General features: G+C 32.6%; 1 protein-coding gene across 21 annotated transcripts in view; it reads right to left on the bottom strand.

Annotated features, from left to right (window-relative positions):
* Window positions 1–13,221, bottom strand: part of LOC105226572 (TLD domain-containing protein 2) — a 240,692-nt gene that overhangs the window by 102,810 nt on the left and 124,661 nt on the right. For 9 of the 21 annotated variants that reach the window (XM_049450510.1, XM_049450515.1, XM_049450511.1 and 6 more), the window contains exon 5: window positions 699–770. The exons of 6 other annotated variants lie outside the window; for them this stretch is intronic. In XM_049450510.1, the coding sequence (XP_049306467.1) occupies window positions 699–770 (72 nt within the window). Of the gene's footprint in view, window positions 1–698; window positions 771–8,566; window positions 8,756–13,221 lie in introns of those variants that run through there. 6 more of the 21 variants (XM_049450519.1, XM_049450525.1, XM_049450526.1 and 3 more) reach the window with 3 other exon arrangements.

Genomic DNA, 13,221 nt, shown 5'->3' on the forward strand with positions numbered 1-13,221 from the left:
ATAATTATCTTAATGGGTAAAATAGATTATTTTAATAATTTTACTAATTATATTGTAAAATATTTCAAGTAAATGTGTGCATTTATGTGTGTCAATATGACAAATTAACTTAAGTCGACTTAAGTTGTGTTACTAATAAAAGTTCGAAATTAATTTGTTTACATTTCATCGCAGATAAAGACTGCCGATTCTAAGGCATCGTATAAGTCGTGAAAAGTGGGTCGAAATGGCAATAATATTTTCACGCAACTAAAGTCGACTTAAGCGCTTTCAACATATTGCTACATATGCAAGTAAATAGTTAATGATTTATGAATTTCAATGTTCAAATTTCAACATCAAAGCCAATTTAGTTATTTCCACATCGATTACAGCTAAATGCAAACAGCTTCAAGGTGCATGCCACAAACATATGTACATACATACATACATACATGCAAATATATACATAGGTAAATATCACGGGTAAACATATAAGCATGCAATAGCAAAATAAGTCACTAGATAATACATTTTTGATAAACATTATTTATATGCCATATTCAACATTGACTTGCAGAAAAGAGCATAGACAGTAAAATAATAATAAATAAATTCACTTTTTAGGTTAGAATGTGCATTTGCATATTTGTTTGTGTGTAAATAGTATATGTAAGTATTGAGTAAGGTGCGGTTAAAGGATTAATTTGTGTACTTACCGACGCACTGGCACGGCTAAATTGTCAACGCTGCGTGACAAAAGCGATACATCTTGACTAGCCCTACGTGACCTATGCAAGTGTTATTTGTTTTTGTTGCGGTTAGGAACCAACGAGCAAATCGAGTGAACATAAAATAAAATTAAAGAAAAAATGAAAATGATAATACGTACAAAAACAAAGTGTTAAAAGCTTTAAAAATAACATTTTAAAAAATTGCTAACGCTGAAAATTTTAAGAAAAAGTAAAACTACTTAAATTTATTGAAATTTAAAAAAATAAAAAATTATCTGTGCGCTCTGTGAATTTTAAACTGCCTTGCGTGGTCTCTCTCCCTCTCAGTCTCCAGTGCAAACATCCTTCTAACAAATTAAAAATAATAACTGTAAAACACAGGCACCGACTGCATACACCTTTTGCACGTGGGCGTCACACTAAACGCTGTTAAATGCATTAACGGTGCATTAAAGCGTTCTGTGGCTTTTGTGTGCGCCATTTACCTAGACACAGCTCAAGCGGCGCCCTCAGGGTAGCGCAATTATTGCATTTTTCCAACATTTCATGCATAGACAGTATGGCTGGGGCAGCGTTAGGGTGAGTAATGGACGGCAGGATTCCATGTGCCTTTGACATTTCATCGGCTATAAAATTTATGGCCATAAGAAATGCATAAATTCAACAATTTTTTTATGTGTTTGTGACCGTACGTATGTCGAGAACGAGATGAAATATTCAGGAGTGGGTTAGGTGTGTGCAATTTGTGTGAATTTAAAATATTATAAGTCATTTCCGTTTCTGCTAATGCGTTGTTCTAAAAGGTTTGCTAATAATGAGTTTGGCTTTAAACGCTTATAACGGTTTCAAATGCAAAATACTGTTATTAAAAGTTTGCTATCTCACATTGTGATATTTTTTATAAACGAAAATAATTGATATTTGTAGAAACTGCGTTCAAATCAGGAAAATTCAAATAGTTTTAAATAAAATAATGTTCTTAGTGTAGACTTAATTGTAAATTGTGAAAAATAAGTCGTTCCACCTCAGTAGTGCGTGGTGATTTTTACAATGGGATTTGTCTAAAATTTAGAATTTCTAATCAAATTTCGTGTGCGGAATCGTTGCGAATGTTGGAAATGACATACATATTTATGTATGTATGTACGTTGATTCGGTTTTATCAAAGATAGACACCTACGACTGGTACAAAGACTTCAAAGACGGTCGAGAGATCGTTGAAGACATGCTTTGCTCTGGACGAACTTCGACCTCTTTAACTGATGAAAATATTAATAAAAGTGAAGGATATAGTGATTGAAAATCGTCAGACAAGTGTTATAAAAAGCTCGACAACTCTCGCGAGTCCGTTCAACAATGATTTTATTTGATATTTTTGGCATGAAACGAGTTCTTGCTCGACTCACCCCGATAAACCTGACTTTTTTTCAAAAAGAGTATCGTAAACAGATCACATTGAACATGGCCGATCGTGCGAATTACAATCTCACATTCACGGAGAGCAATATAACTGCCGCCGTGACATGGGTTTATGAGTTTGACATGCAAACAGGTCAACAATTATCGGAATGGAGGGGAAAAATGAGCCGAAACAAAAAAAACACGCCAAAGCCGCTCAAAAATCAGGGTAATGCTCATTGAGATAAAATTGCTGAAGGGGCTGAAGGTCATTCAAAAAAGTGCTTATGAAAAGTGTTTTAAGGACTGGAAAAATCGTGGAGATCACCTTGAAAGCGAGAAAATAAGTATCGTTGTATAATTCAATATTTTGCATTTTATTTAAAAATTGATAATTAAAAAAATCATATCATGGTTTTTAACGGGTGATTTTTTTGAGGTTAGGATTTTCATGCATTAGTATTTGACAGATCACGTGGGATTTCAGACATGGTGTCAAAGAGAAAGATGCTCAGTATGCTTTGACATTTCATCATCATTTGCAAATTTTATGCGTTTTTTTTTTTTAAAAAAGTTATCAAGCTCTTAAAAAATCACCCTTTATTTTATTTTTATAACAAGAAAGAAATACCTCAGGGCGATACAGGCAAGATTTCGACATGTAACCTTTCATACTAATCATTGGCAAAGGTTGCTCCTAATTTCGTTAATGGTATCATGAAACGCACTCCGAAACAAGAAAAAATGTTAAGTTCGATTGCTATAATCCCCTTTTAAAAAAAAAATCCATACAAGAACTTAATTTGTATAGTTCAGTTTGTATGACAGCTATACTAAAGTAGTCCGATATCGGCGGTTCCGACAAGTGAGCAGCTTCTTGGAGGAAAAGCACGGGCATTACTAAATCAACTTAGGTCATCACGCTGATAATTTATATATTTTTTAGGGTCATCGGCGTTGCTTCTGGGTATTAAAGACTTCGTGGTGAACTTAATATACCCTGATTAAGGTATTTCTAGAATTCTTAGAAAGAGCCATGTCGTGGTAAAACCTTTATCAGCATATATATGTACATATGTATATACATTTTTAGAACCTTAGCTTTATTTGATTTTTTTCTGTACGACAATGAATAATTAATATACATACAGCTCGTAAAACAAGTTTCTGAACCTCCGTAGAATAAATAATTCATAAGAAATTGAGTATTTGTCACCTCTTCGGGCATCCAAACGAATATTAGGATTTTGTCCAACATCGCTTTCAGCTCCAAACTTTTAATATAATGCTTCAGCGTTCATTTAAGGGTGCCGAATTAATACAAACATGGTTTTCAGTCACTCTCCACCTTACTGTGAATCAGAACAATTTTATGGATTTAGTGGGTCTTTTTCGCTATGAATAAAGCTCAATCAGGTGGAAAGAACTTAAAATTCTTTAAAATTTATTTTTGACTTTTGATCAGAAACAAGGACGAATTGATAATTTAGTTTAGCTTGGAAAATTTTATTATTATTTATTATTATCAAATTATGTAGATAGGTAATAATTGAAATTCTTAAATAAATGATGCTTTTGTGTAGACATTTTCTGAAAAAGGCAGAACAGATCCTTAAATTATGAGCTTTGAGATTGACTCTAAAGATATCGACCAAGGATTTTAAGCTGAATGCTCTTATTATCCTACATTAAGCATAGAATTTTTCCTATTGATCAATACCAGCTTTTTTTGAAACTCAGATATACATATGTATGTATGTATTTTGGTTTGAGAACAATTGTAAGCGTATTTCCATCACTTAGGCATTCTAAATATATGGCCATCAAGAACAAAGTTTAAGTTTATTTAATTTTTAACACTTTTAATTTTATTACTTGTGAAACATATTTAGTTTTACAAGTTTCATAATTCTAGTAACAGACGGCTATTAAGCGCTTAATTAACACTGTAATAAATGACAATTTGCGTAGGTCAGCAAAGGAGTGTGCAGCGAAGCATACAAACGTACAGATATATTAAATTAAATTATTAAAATATGCACTTATGTAAGCCATATATTAATTTATGGCTTTATGCTTTTTTTATGGGGACAATAAAAATTAATTAATATTTTTGAAACTAATTGAAGGCAATTTTAAAATCAATTAGCACGATTGTCAAATGAGAACTAAAAAAGAAGTGGGCGAAAACATTGAAAAGAGCATAAAATAAAGTGAGCTAGTTTTCATAATGTTGAGGATATCATATTATATACATCCCTACATTGTGGTCTTTATGATATAATACGTTTATACTTTTTAAGTGACTTGATTTCATTATCTTCTGCTTTTTAAGCTGTTCACACAGCCCATTCCATTAAATTGACATTGCCCGCATTACGGCGGAAATTACATATGTTTACTTATGCATTTCTTGTTGTTTACAGAGAATTTCAAAATCATTTAATTTATTGACGAGTCGGAGTTTACTATTTACCAGCTAATTGCTTGGTAAATGTTGGTTGTTAATTACATAATTCACTCAAGCCAATGACGTGACATTGTCTGATTTATGCAATGCTAATTAACTTATCGATTCAAGTGAAGACATCGTGAAATTTATGTCCACCACAAATTGGTATAATCATATTAATAAAAGGTCCAAATAATTGTTTGTAGAAATATTTATACTTCGAGCGCGTGGCTAAAAATACCAAACGCAATTTTTTTAAAATGAAAACAGGTCAATATTTTGAGTTCGAATTAACATCAGAAACAGATTGTTCAGAGGCTGATAAATTTTAATTTTTTTAACTTGGATGGCTGATTTCTAATGGCTAAATTTATATACATATGTAAGTTTAGAAAGCAGCGAAACGAAGAAGCTCCTGGCATTAATGACAGAGATTGACAGCAGTGAAAAAGGTATGATAAAAGTGTTATTCATAACCTCTTAGACAAGTGATTTTATAGTTACATATACAAGTATATAGTTTGAATGCTCATCCAATTTTGAAGACAGTGCCATCCTCTCTGGAATTCGTCATGAAAAATGTGGCTGATAGCTTTAAGGAGTAGATCATTGAATCTCTGCATTACTGATTCGAGGTCGGACGAGTTGGATGAGGAGTGTTATTCTAAGAAAAATATAGGTAGATTGCGAAGGGCTCTGAACGAAGAAATCTAGAGAGCTAAAGATCTTGAGAGTACTGAATATTAGAATAACTGTAGAGGCTTCTAAGCACATTATTTCTAAATTTCATCACTTTTCTTAGAATAATATCATTAGTCCTCTATTATAATGTTCTCTTAAACTCTCGCTTTTACTCTTATTGCGAAATTGAAGCCTCTTATAGTTGTTGCTAAATGCATAAACAATTACGATTGCACCGCTGACACATCATCGATTTGGTTGTGGCACCCATGCTCCCATATTACTTGCCATGTGGATAGCCTGAACACGGGTTCCGTGCTTAAATAGTGGAGCTTACGTGACGTGGGACACATGTGCAACAAGCACGGTTGACGATTTACAAACACAAACATACATATGTACATATGCGTATGTATGTACAAAAATACGTCGTCTTTGCGCCTTCGTGTTGTTGTTCTCGTCTACTATTTCTCTACAAAGTAATGCGCGTACTTTACACTTGCTCACGCGCTCTTTCACGAATCAGCACACGCTGTCTGGCCGAATCTGTGTTGACCCTAATTTGAATCATGTTTTGTTTTTGTACTTGCCGAAATGAACGCGTGCGTGCTGCCTTTTCGGTTATTTTTTTGTTTACAAACTTTTTTATATGTGTATATGTGTATATGTGTATATGTATATGTTTTTTTTTTCAAATTAATTTATGGTGCTAAGAAGTCGGTGTGTGTGTGCGCGCCCTCACATAAGGAAATTCTGTTCTCTGTAAATGGAATTGACCTTTGGAGAGGCGTACACATTGCATACAAATCACCGTTAATTTATGGAAAATAATTTTTTTAGGTATGTACGTACCTAAATACGGTACGACTACGTAAGCCGGTAGGTAAGCAGCGCCTTTTCGTCAACAGTAAGCAAAGAAAAGAAATGCCGCTTTTGTGTGTTTTTAATCATAGTTTTGATAGTTTTTGTAATTTGTTGTTGTTCTATTACACATTACCAGTCTTTGTTAGGGCAACTTGTACAGGGTCACCAAAGTTTTTACACAAATTCATAGTTTTTTCCACAACTATAGTTGCAGAGATTTGTGTGGCTAGACTTAGCATGCTAATTAAGTTGTTTCAAAAGTCTAAATTGAGTTTTTGGAAAAAAATCAAAACATTATATAACAGTATTCAAAATGGCATAGCTTTAGTGAGTAAACAAAAACTGGATTTGTAAATAGGACAATTTTAGATTATTCAAACAATTTCTGTAGGCTTTACATTTACTTAATATTAAAAAATTATATAAATATTACCAAAAAAATTAAAATTTTTATCGAAACTATTTTTTCATTTCGTCTAACTTATCACAAATACTCGTATTATAGCACTCAAAGTAAAAAATTAAACAATATATATTATACTCTATGTCGAGGTCAAGAGAACAATAAGAGAGTCCTGACTACATAGAAATTATTTAAAAAAAGTTCTCTCAATCATCATTCATTATTATACATAAGTATGTACATATATAAGTATGTATAGAGATCTTAGAGCTAGAAAAATTTTGGGTTGCTCGTTGTTCGAAAATTAGGCTCATTATGCCCGGAAAAATTATGTAGGTAATTAAAAATGTCTACACCGTTAATGCAGTTGGACCAAAACAAGTTTCTATAATTACTAATAAAGGCCACCATCGATTCGCTTTTTTCTGTATTCTAATCACTTGTTATTCTATCTCTGTTTTGATTATGCCAGTTGTTTTTTCAATTCGCCATACTCGAAAGTTTAGTTTATCGAAGTCAGCTAAAGCATTACACTACTGTAAGACAATATTTTACTTCAACAAGTGTCGTTTGTCTTGACAATGGCTACTTTTATTCTGAAAGTTATTGGTTATTAGAAAGTTGCTCTCTCAGACGTGTCAAAAATCTATTAAAAGATGCCAAATGTGTCTAAATAAGAAACAATAAAAAATACAGATTATCTTATAAGAAATTTTTTTCATCTGTACCAAAAAAGTGTAAGCGGAAGCCAATACAAAGAAGTTTATAGGTTTTGTCCAAAAGTTCGTGTTCATTCTTTTATACTTAGTTTTCTAGGACGAAGACCGTTTTTGGACTGATTTGACCAGTCACGATAAGAATCTAGAAAACTCTAAATCTCTAAATAATAAATCTCTAATAATAACACTAAATCATCTCTAATATATATCATATATAACGCACGCCATAGCTGAAAATTTCTTAGGATATTTGGATGATTTTTTGAGAGACTATTAATATAAAAGCCATGTGATTTGCATGGATTTTAGAAATATCTCCTAGTTTAATAAACTCTCCCATTTTAAAATACCGTGAGTGAACCTTTTCAAAACTTTCATCAAAATAATTTAATTATTTTGTTAGAATTTAGTTAAAAAAAATCGAGAAACTCGAGCTAGATGAACCCACAACTTTTGACTCTACTTATTAGCGATGAGCTCTCTAGATCTTCTCTGAATTACGTTGGGTCTGAAGAAATTTACGATTGCACTGTTTTTAATAATTGACTAACGCTTGCAGAGCTAGTCTAAGGCCCAACAGTGCAATAGGAAACCACAAGAAGCTAACGGAGCTCTTACCGGTTCCCATTACACAGTTATTTGGACTGAAGGACTTGTACTAGTAAGCTGACCAGTCTTACAGTTTCCTGCAATACCGCTGTGTCCAGGAACCAAAACCAATCTAATCACAAAATAACTACATGACAGATCTTTTACATACTTAGTTTTTCCAGTTATTTCAAAAGTTAGAAATAAATATTGTGAAAGAGCTGTGTTGAGTACATTGAGCTTTCAAATTGTGTTTACTTTGCATAAAAAATGGTTTTTCTTTAACATTTTGAATTTTAAACATTTTTAAAACATATTTATTAAAACTTGAATTTTCCAATAGAAAAACATCGATAGCCCCTATAAAGTACATAAACAAATGATCAGTGCCTTGAGCTGATTCGATCTAGCCATGTCCGTCTGCATATTACTCTGTTTTTATAAATCGAAACGATGACAAACTTCCTTTTCCCACCTTTCTCTATCGGAATAACGGACCACTATATGATATAGCTGTAATGCACACAGATCTGGCAAAATCAGCATAAAGATCTTTTTGTACCCTTTTTGGATATAGAAATGGACAAGTGTGCAATCGAAATTAACGTTTTTTCTTGTTGTTTTTCAAGTTTCTGCTAAAAATTGCTCAGAGCTAATCAATTATTTTACGACATATGATAAAGCTGCATTAATAACCCTCATAAAAGCTTTTACTTATACAGCTATAATCCAATAATTTAATGCTTACCAGTAAGATTGCGTTGCCGTCAGAAAATGCTGCATTGTTTGTTGTTGCAGCATATATACAATTTGTATTTGTTGTACTATTTATAGAAATTCAATAAATATTTTGAATAAATTCGACTGCAATTATTGTTCGCACTTAACTTTTACATATTACTTTTCACTTTCCTTTGTTTTTGCTGCAAGCAAATAAATCAGCAACAAAAGTAGAAAAAAAAACAAAAGCAAAGGCAATTGATAAGTCAATAAACAAACAAAGAGATGATTAATTAAGCCAAAATCTTTAATGCCGAAGACAAAGCTGCTTTCACTTTCACTATGTAAACAATTCAATCATTTCAGTTTTATTAGAACGCAGCGATCCGATCCGTCTTGCGACAACTGTCACATGCGCCCGCTGAATGCATGGCTCTCTTTGTCTTGCTGACAGGTGATCATAAGCGAATGCGATAAATGAGAATTTGCGTCGCAAGCGAAATTAAACGCGTAATGTCAAATTGAATGTTTTTTTCGGTTTCTTCGGTGCAAACACGGGAGTTGGGTTGTCATTTAATCTCCTTCATTTTGTTATGGTGGCATTGACACGGAATAAGAACAAATGACAAAGTGCAATAATGCCAAATGCCGGATCTAAGTATCAGCTCTTTGACAATTTTTGTAGCAAAAGGAAGAAAATCCTACCCGCGATATTGCTGATTAGAAAATGTATTGCGGCTAAATCCGTTTGTTTAAGTCACCTTTAGTCATAGCAAGAAAAGTAGTTTCAGTAACATTTTCAAATTGTAAAAATTTTCAAATTGTTTGCGATATGCAAGAAGAGTGCTTTTGAAAGTACATTTAACTAGCCATTCAAAAACTTTTTTAATTGCTTTTATCTTATCATTTGCAAAAACAAAAATGAGCCTAGCGTGAATATGTAAAATTTGGGAATAATTTTAAGGCAAAAGTCTGCATGGGTTCATAAAATGATAACAAAGAAATCCCTTGTAGATTTTACCATTTTTTTTCGAAACATTGCGTTGAATATCCTTTTATGGCATTTTTAACGAACAATCTCTTAACATAAGCACTTTTTCTCCCAACCAAACTCTGATGGTCTCTTGAAAGAATAAACTACAAATGCAGACTTTTAGAAGCCATTTTATAAAATTATAACCGAAAAATCTAATAATAAGGGACTTTTCAGTTAGATCACACACCAATTGACTACTTTTGAAAGAATAACCTTCAGATTCTTGTTCCTCGCCAAGTCTTGTCTTTTAATTATGTACTTAACTATTTCTGCTAAGTTTATTTTGAGTTCTGTAGATAGTTTTGGGTCTTTAGAAATTTTAAATCCATGAAACTTTAAGTTAAAAAGTCTCTTTCTCTTTAACCAAATAAATTCTGGTTGTAATGAAGACCACTCCTATATTTAAAGTAATGACTAATTTCTAAAATGAATTAAATTTCAAAATATGTATGTATGTATATTCTGACAGTAGCACAGAATGTTTGAACTTCGACGAATTGAGTTTTTCTGTAAACTTTTTCGAAATAAAAAAAGGTATTTGCTGTAAAAAATCATTGAGAAGGGTCAACTTGCTTTTCTAGATACTGAGAAAATGAAAGCAACTTTGGCAGAAACGTGCCAAAATATTTCTAAATTTTACTGAAATATCGAAATTAGTTTTAAGTAAAAAATTCTTTCAGTCTCATAAAGACTTGAAAGTGCAAATTATGTATCGTAAAGTTGCGGTTGTACATAGACTTGCAGAATAAAAGTACTTTTAGAAAAGTTGTAAGCATTTCGAACATTGTAGCTTAATGAATAATAAAAATTTTGGAAAGCTTTTGAATGAAAGTTGCTACCGAAATTATGTCCATCAGACACATTAATCGCTAACGCAATGACTTACGTAAGTTCAGTCTGACGGCACCTTAACTAATTTTGCGTATATGTTTGTTTACAGATGTGTGACTACTGACACCAGCACGAGCATAAACAAAATAAAACCGAACTTTGCTGACGTCACCTTCGCCGATCATGTGCCAAGTACCGCTGGGAAGCTGCAATACTTGTATACAGTGTTTTGTAGGCATTTTGTCAGTGGCAAATTCTCATAGCGATAACGGCTACGGTGGCTGTGCTATCAGTAACCTTGAGCTCGACAGCACGACTTCTCGAGATAACTTTTGCCGAAAACACTTGTATAAACAGTGAAAAGTATTTTAATGAAATTCTGGAAGTCAACAGATTTGAATGGACGGAATGTTGAATAAACAGTTTAGGAAATTTTGATAATGTAAATACATAAGTATGTATGTTTAGTATACTCCATCTGACAATCTTAGACCAAGCGAAATAGATTTTTATTTCAAAATTGTAATAAAAAAAAATTCAGAAAAAAATATGTTTTTAATTTAGTTTATAATATTGTTTGTTCTAATGAAGCTATAATTTGTCTAGTTTTAGATCCGCAAAAATAAAAATAAAATACTAATAATTTTTAGCACAGGATGTCTATTTTGCGTCGTCAAATGAAAGTTGTGCCATTCGAAAACTATTGTGACAGCTGTGAGCTTCAAATCAAAAACTTAAATATTTATACAGAGCATTAACAAAGTAATGTCTTCATTCACCGCTGGGGGCGCGTACTCATCTCAGCGTAAATAACACAGATTTACATAAACTTCGCACTTATTTGAGTAACAATGCACCGCACTTTATTGTTTGAATAATTGCAGATCAATAGCAATCGCATGACAAGCTGCCAGATCACTTAATTCAGCTGTGAAATGGCGCTAGTTTTTCCCTTCATTATTTATCATTGTTTACTGAAGCTATTATTGATGCTGTTCACTTCAATATACATACACGTATGTACTTGTGTTTGTTGTAAATTAAGTGATCAACGCTAATTTTTTAAATAAATAAATAAATCTACGCTTTTGTGGTAGTTAAAAATTTCACATGATGCTTTCGAAATGCTTTGGGGACGTTGTCTCCATTGACTTAATTTCGGTTTAGTAAACAAATATGCTTCTAATAAATCTTTGAAAAATAAATTATGGTATTAAATAACTTAATTTCTATTTTCTTATTAAAAATTTTGCTTCTCGGAAGTTGCGTAATAAGTATTTTGGCTATTGAACTTGTGGAACACGGTATTTTAAATCAAAATTTGGGCTTTAGTTACTAAATTTCAGCTTAAGGTAGGTGGAAAGTCATTTTAATTCAATTTAACATAGTGTAATTAACATCTTTTCTTGATTTTGCTAATATTTTTGACAAAAAGAGACTGCGTAATGTCATTTTTGTTTAATGTATTATCAATTGCAGACAAATTCTCGAATTCCTTCTCGAAATATTACCAATTGTCTGCACAAAATAATCTTAAGGTAAGCCAATTGCTAAAGGCACCCCTCTCCTAATATGACTCCACGAATATTGTCGACTTCGGGTCTTTCATGCCTTGACCTTGGAAACGAGCGGTGAAACTCGCACACCAAGTAATATTATATTTATATGCATTTGTATGGATTTCGATGCCGATTTCTTGTATGTTTTCTGATTTCTATTTTTAAAAGCTTTGCTTCCCGAAAAGGTCGTGAAAGCTTAAAGCTTGTGAAATTCAATATTTTCAGCACTCTTTGCTAAAAAGTAAACTGTAATAGAGTATTTTGAGGAACATCATTTATGTGAAAAAAAAATTTTTTCTGAAAAATGTTCATCAGTTTTGCTTATTTTGTTAATAAAACTGTTTGTAATGATTACTATCACACTATGCATTGTGTTTTGATTTTGCTCCAGGATGTATTGTAATAATAAATTCAGTCTGCTGACATTGATACGATTTTTGACCCCTTGAAACGATTTAAGAATATAAATTCTCTTAGCCACAAGTTCCCTCACTTGAACATTGTACTGTGTTGACGGTTAGAGGTTTTAAAATTTATGAACACTCAAGAATGTCCGACATACACTCAATCTTGTAAGCAAAACCATTGATTATAATCCGCGATTATCTCAATTGGCGACTGCGATTAGATTGTGGGATTAACCAAGTTGATGGAATGCGAGGTTTTGAAAAGAAGACTGGCGGCAACTATGAAAAATAGATATACATATATGTATACCTATATATATTATCAGTTTATATGTATATATATGTACATATGTGCATATGAGTATGAACCATTAGAACCATTCACACTTTGTGAAATTCAGAAGCATACTCAGCCGTTGTTTATAATAGAATTCGGGAAAAATAACCATAAACAGAATCATAACGAAATAAAGTGACTAAAGAAGGCGATACAAATTTAAAAGAAACACTAACTGAATATACATATATATAACTACTTATGCATGTCTGTATGCACATAGGAACACCAATACCTCACCTATACCAATAAAAGCACTGCTTTAAGAAAAACAAAGCCTCATCATCGGAGTATCACCAATCATAAATTAATGACACCAAGAGCGCTTGAATCGCGCGCATTGTCTATTGCGCTAAGCGCGCTGGAGCAGACATGAACTAATAACATCCCGAACGGGTGATAGACGGGCGCGCGCCGCGTAATCAATTGAGTTGCTATAAAAAAATCTGTGTAATACAGCTCATAATTCGCAAGCGCTTGGCTCTACGTGCGCGACCACGCATCGCGCAATCC

Source organism: Bactrocera dorsalis, chromosome 2, assembly GCF_023373825.1.
Source record: "Bactrocera dorsalis isolate Fly_Bdor chromosome 2, ASM2337382v1, whole genome shotgun sequence".
Taxonomy (NCBI): domain Eukaryota; kingdom Metazoa; phylum Arthropoda; class Insecta; order Diptera; family Tephritidae; genus Bactrocera; species Bactrocera dorsalis.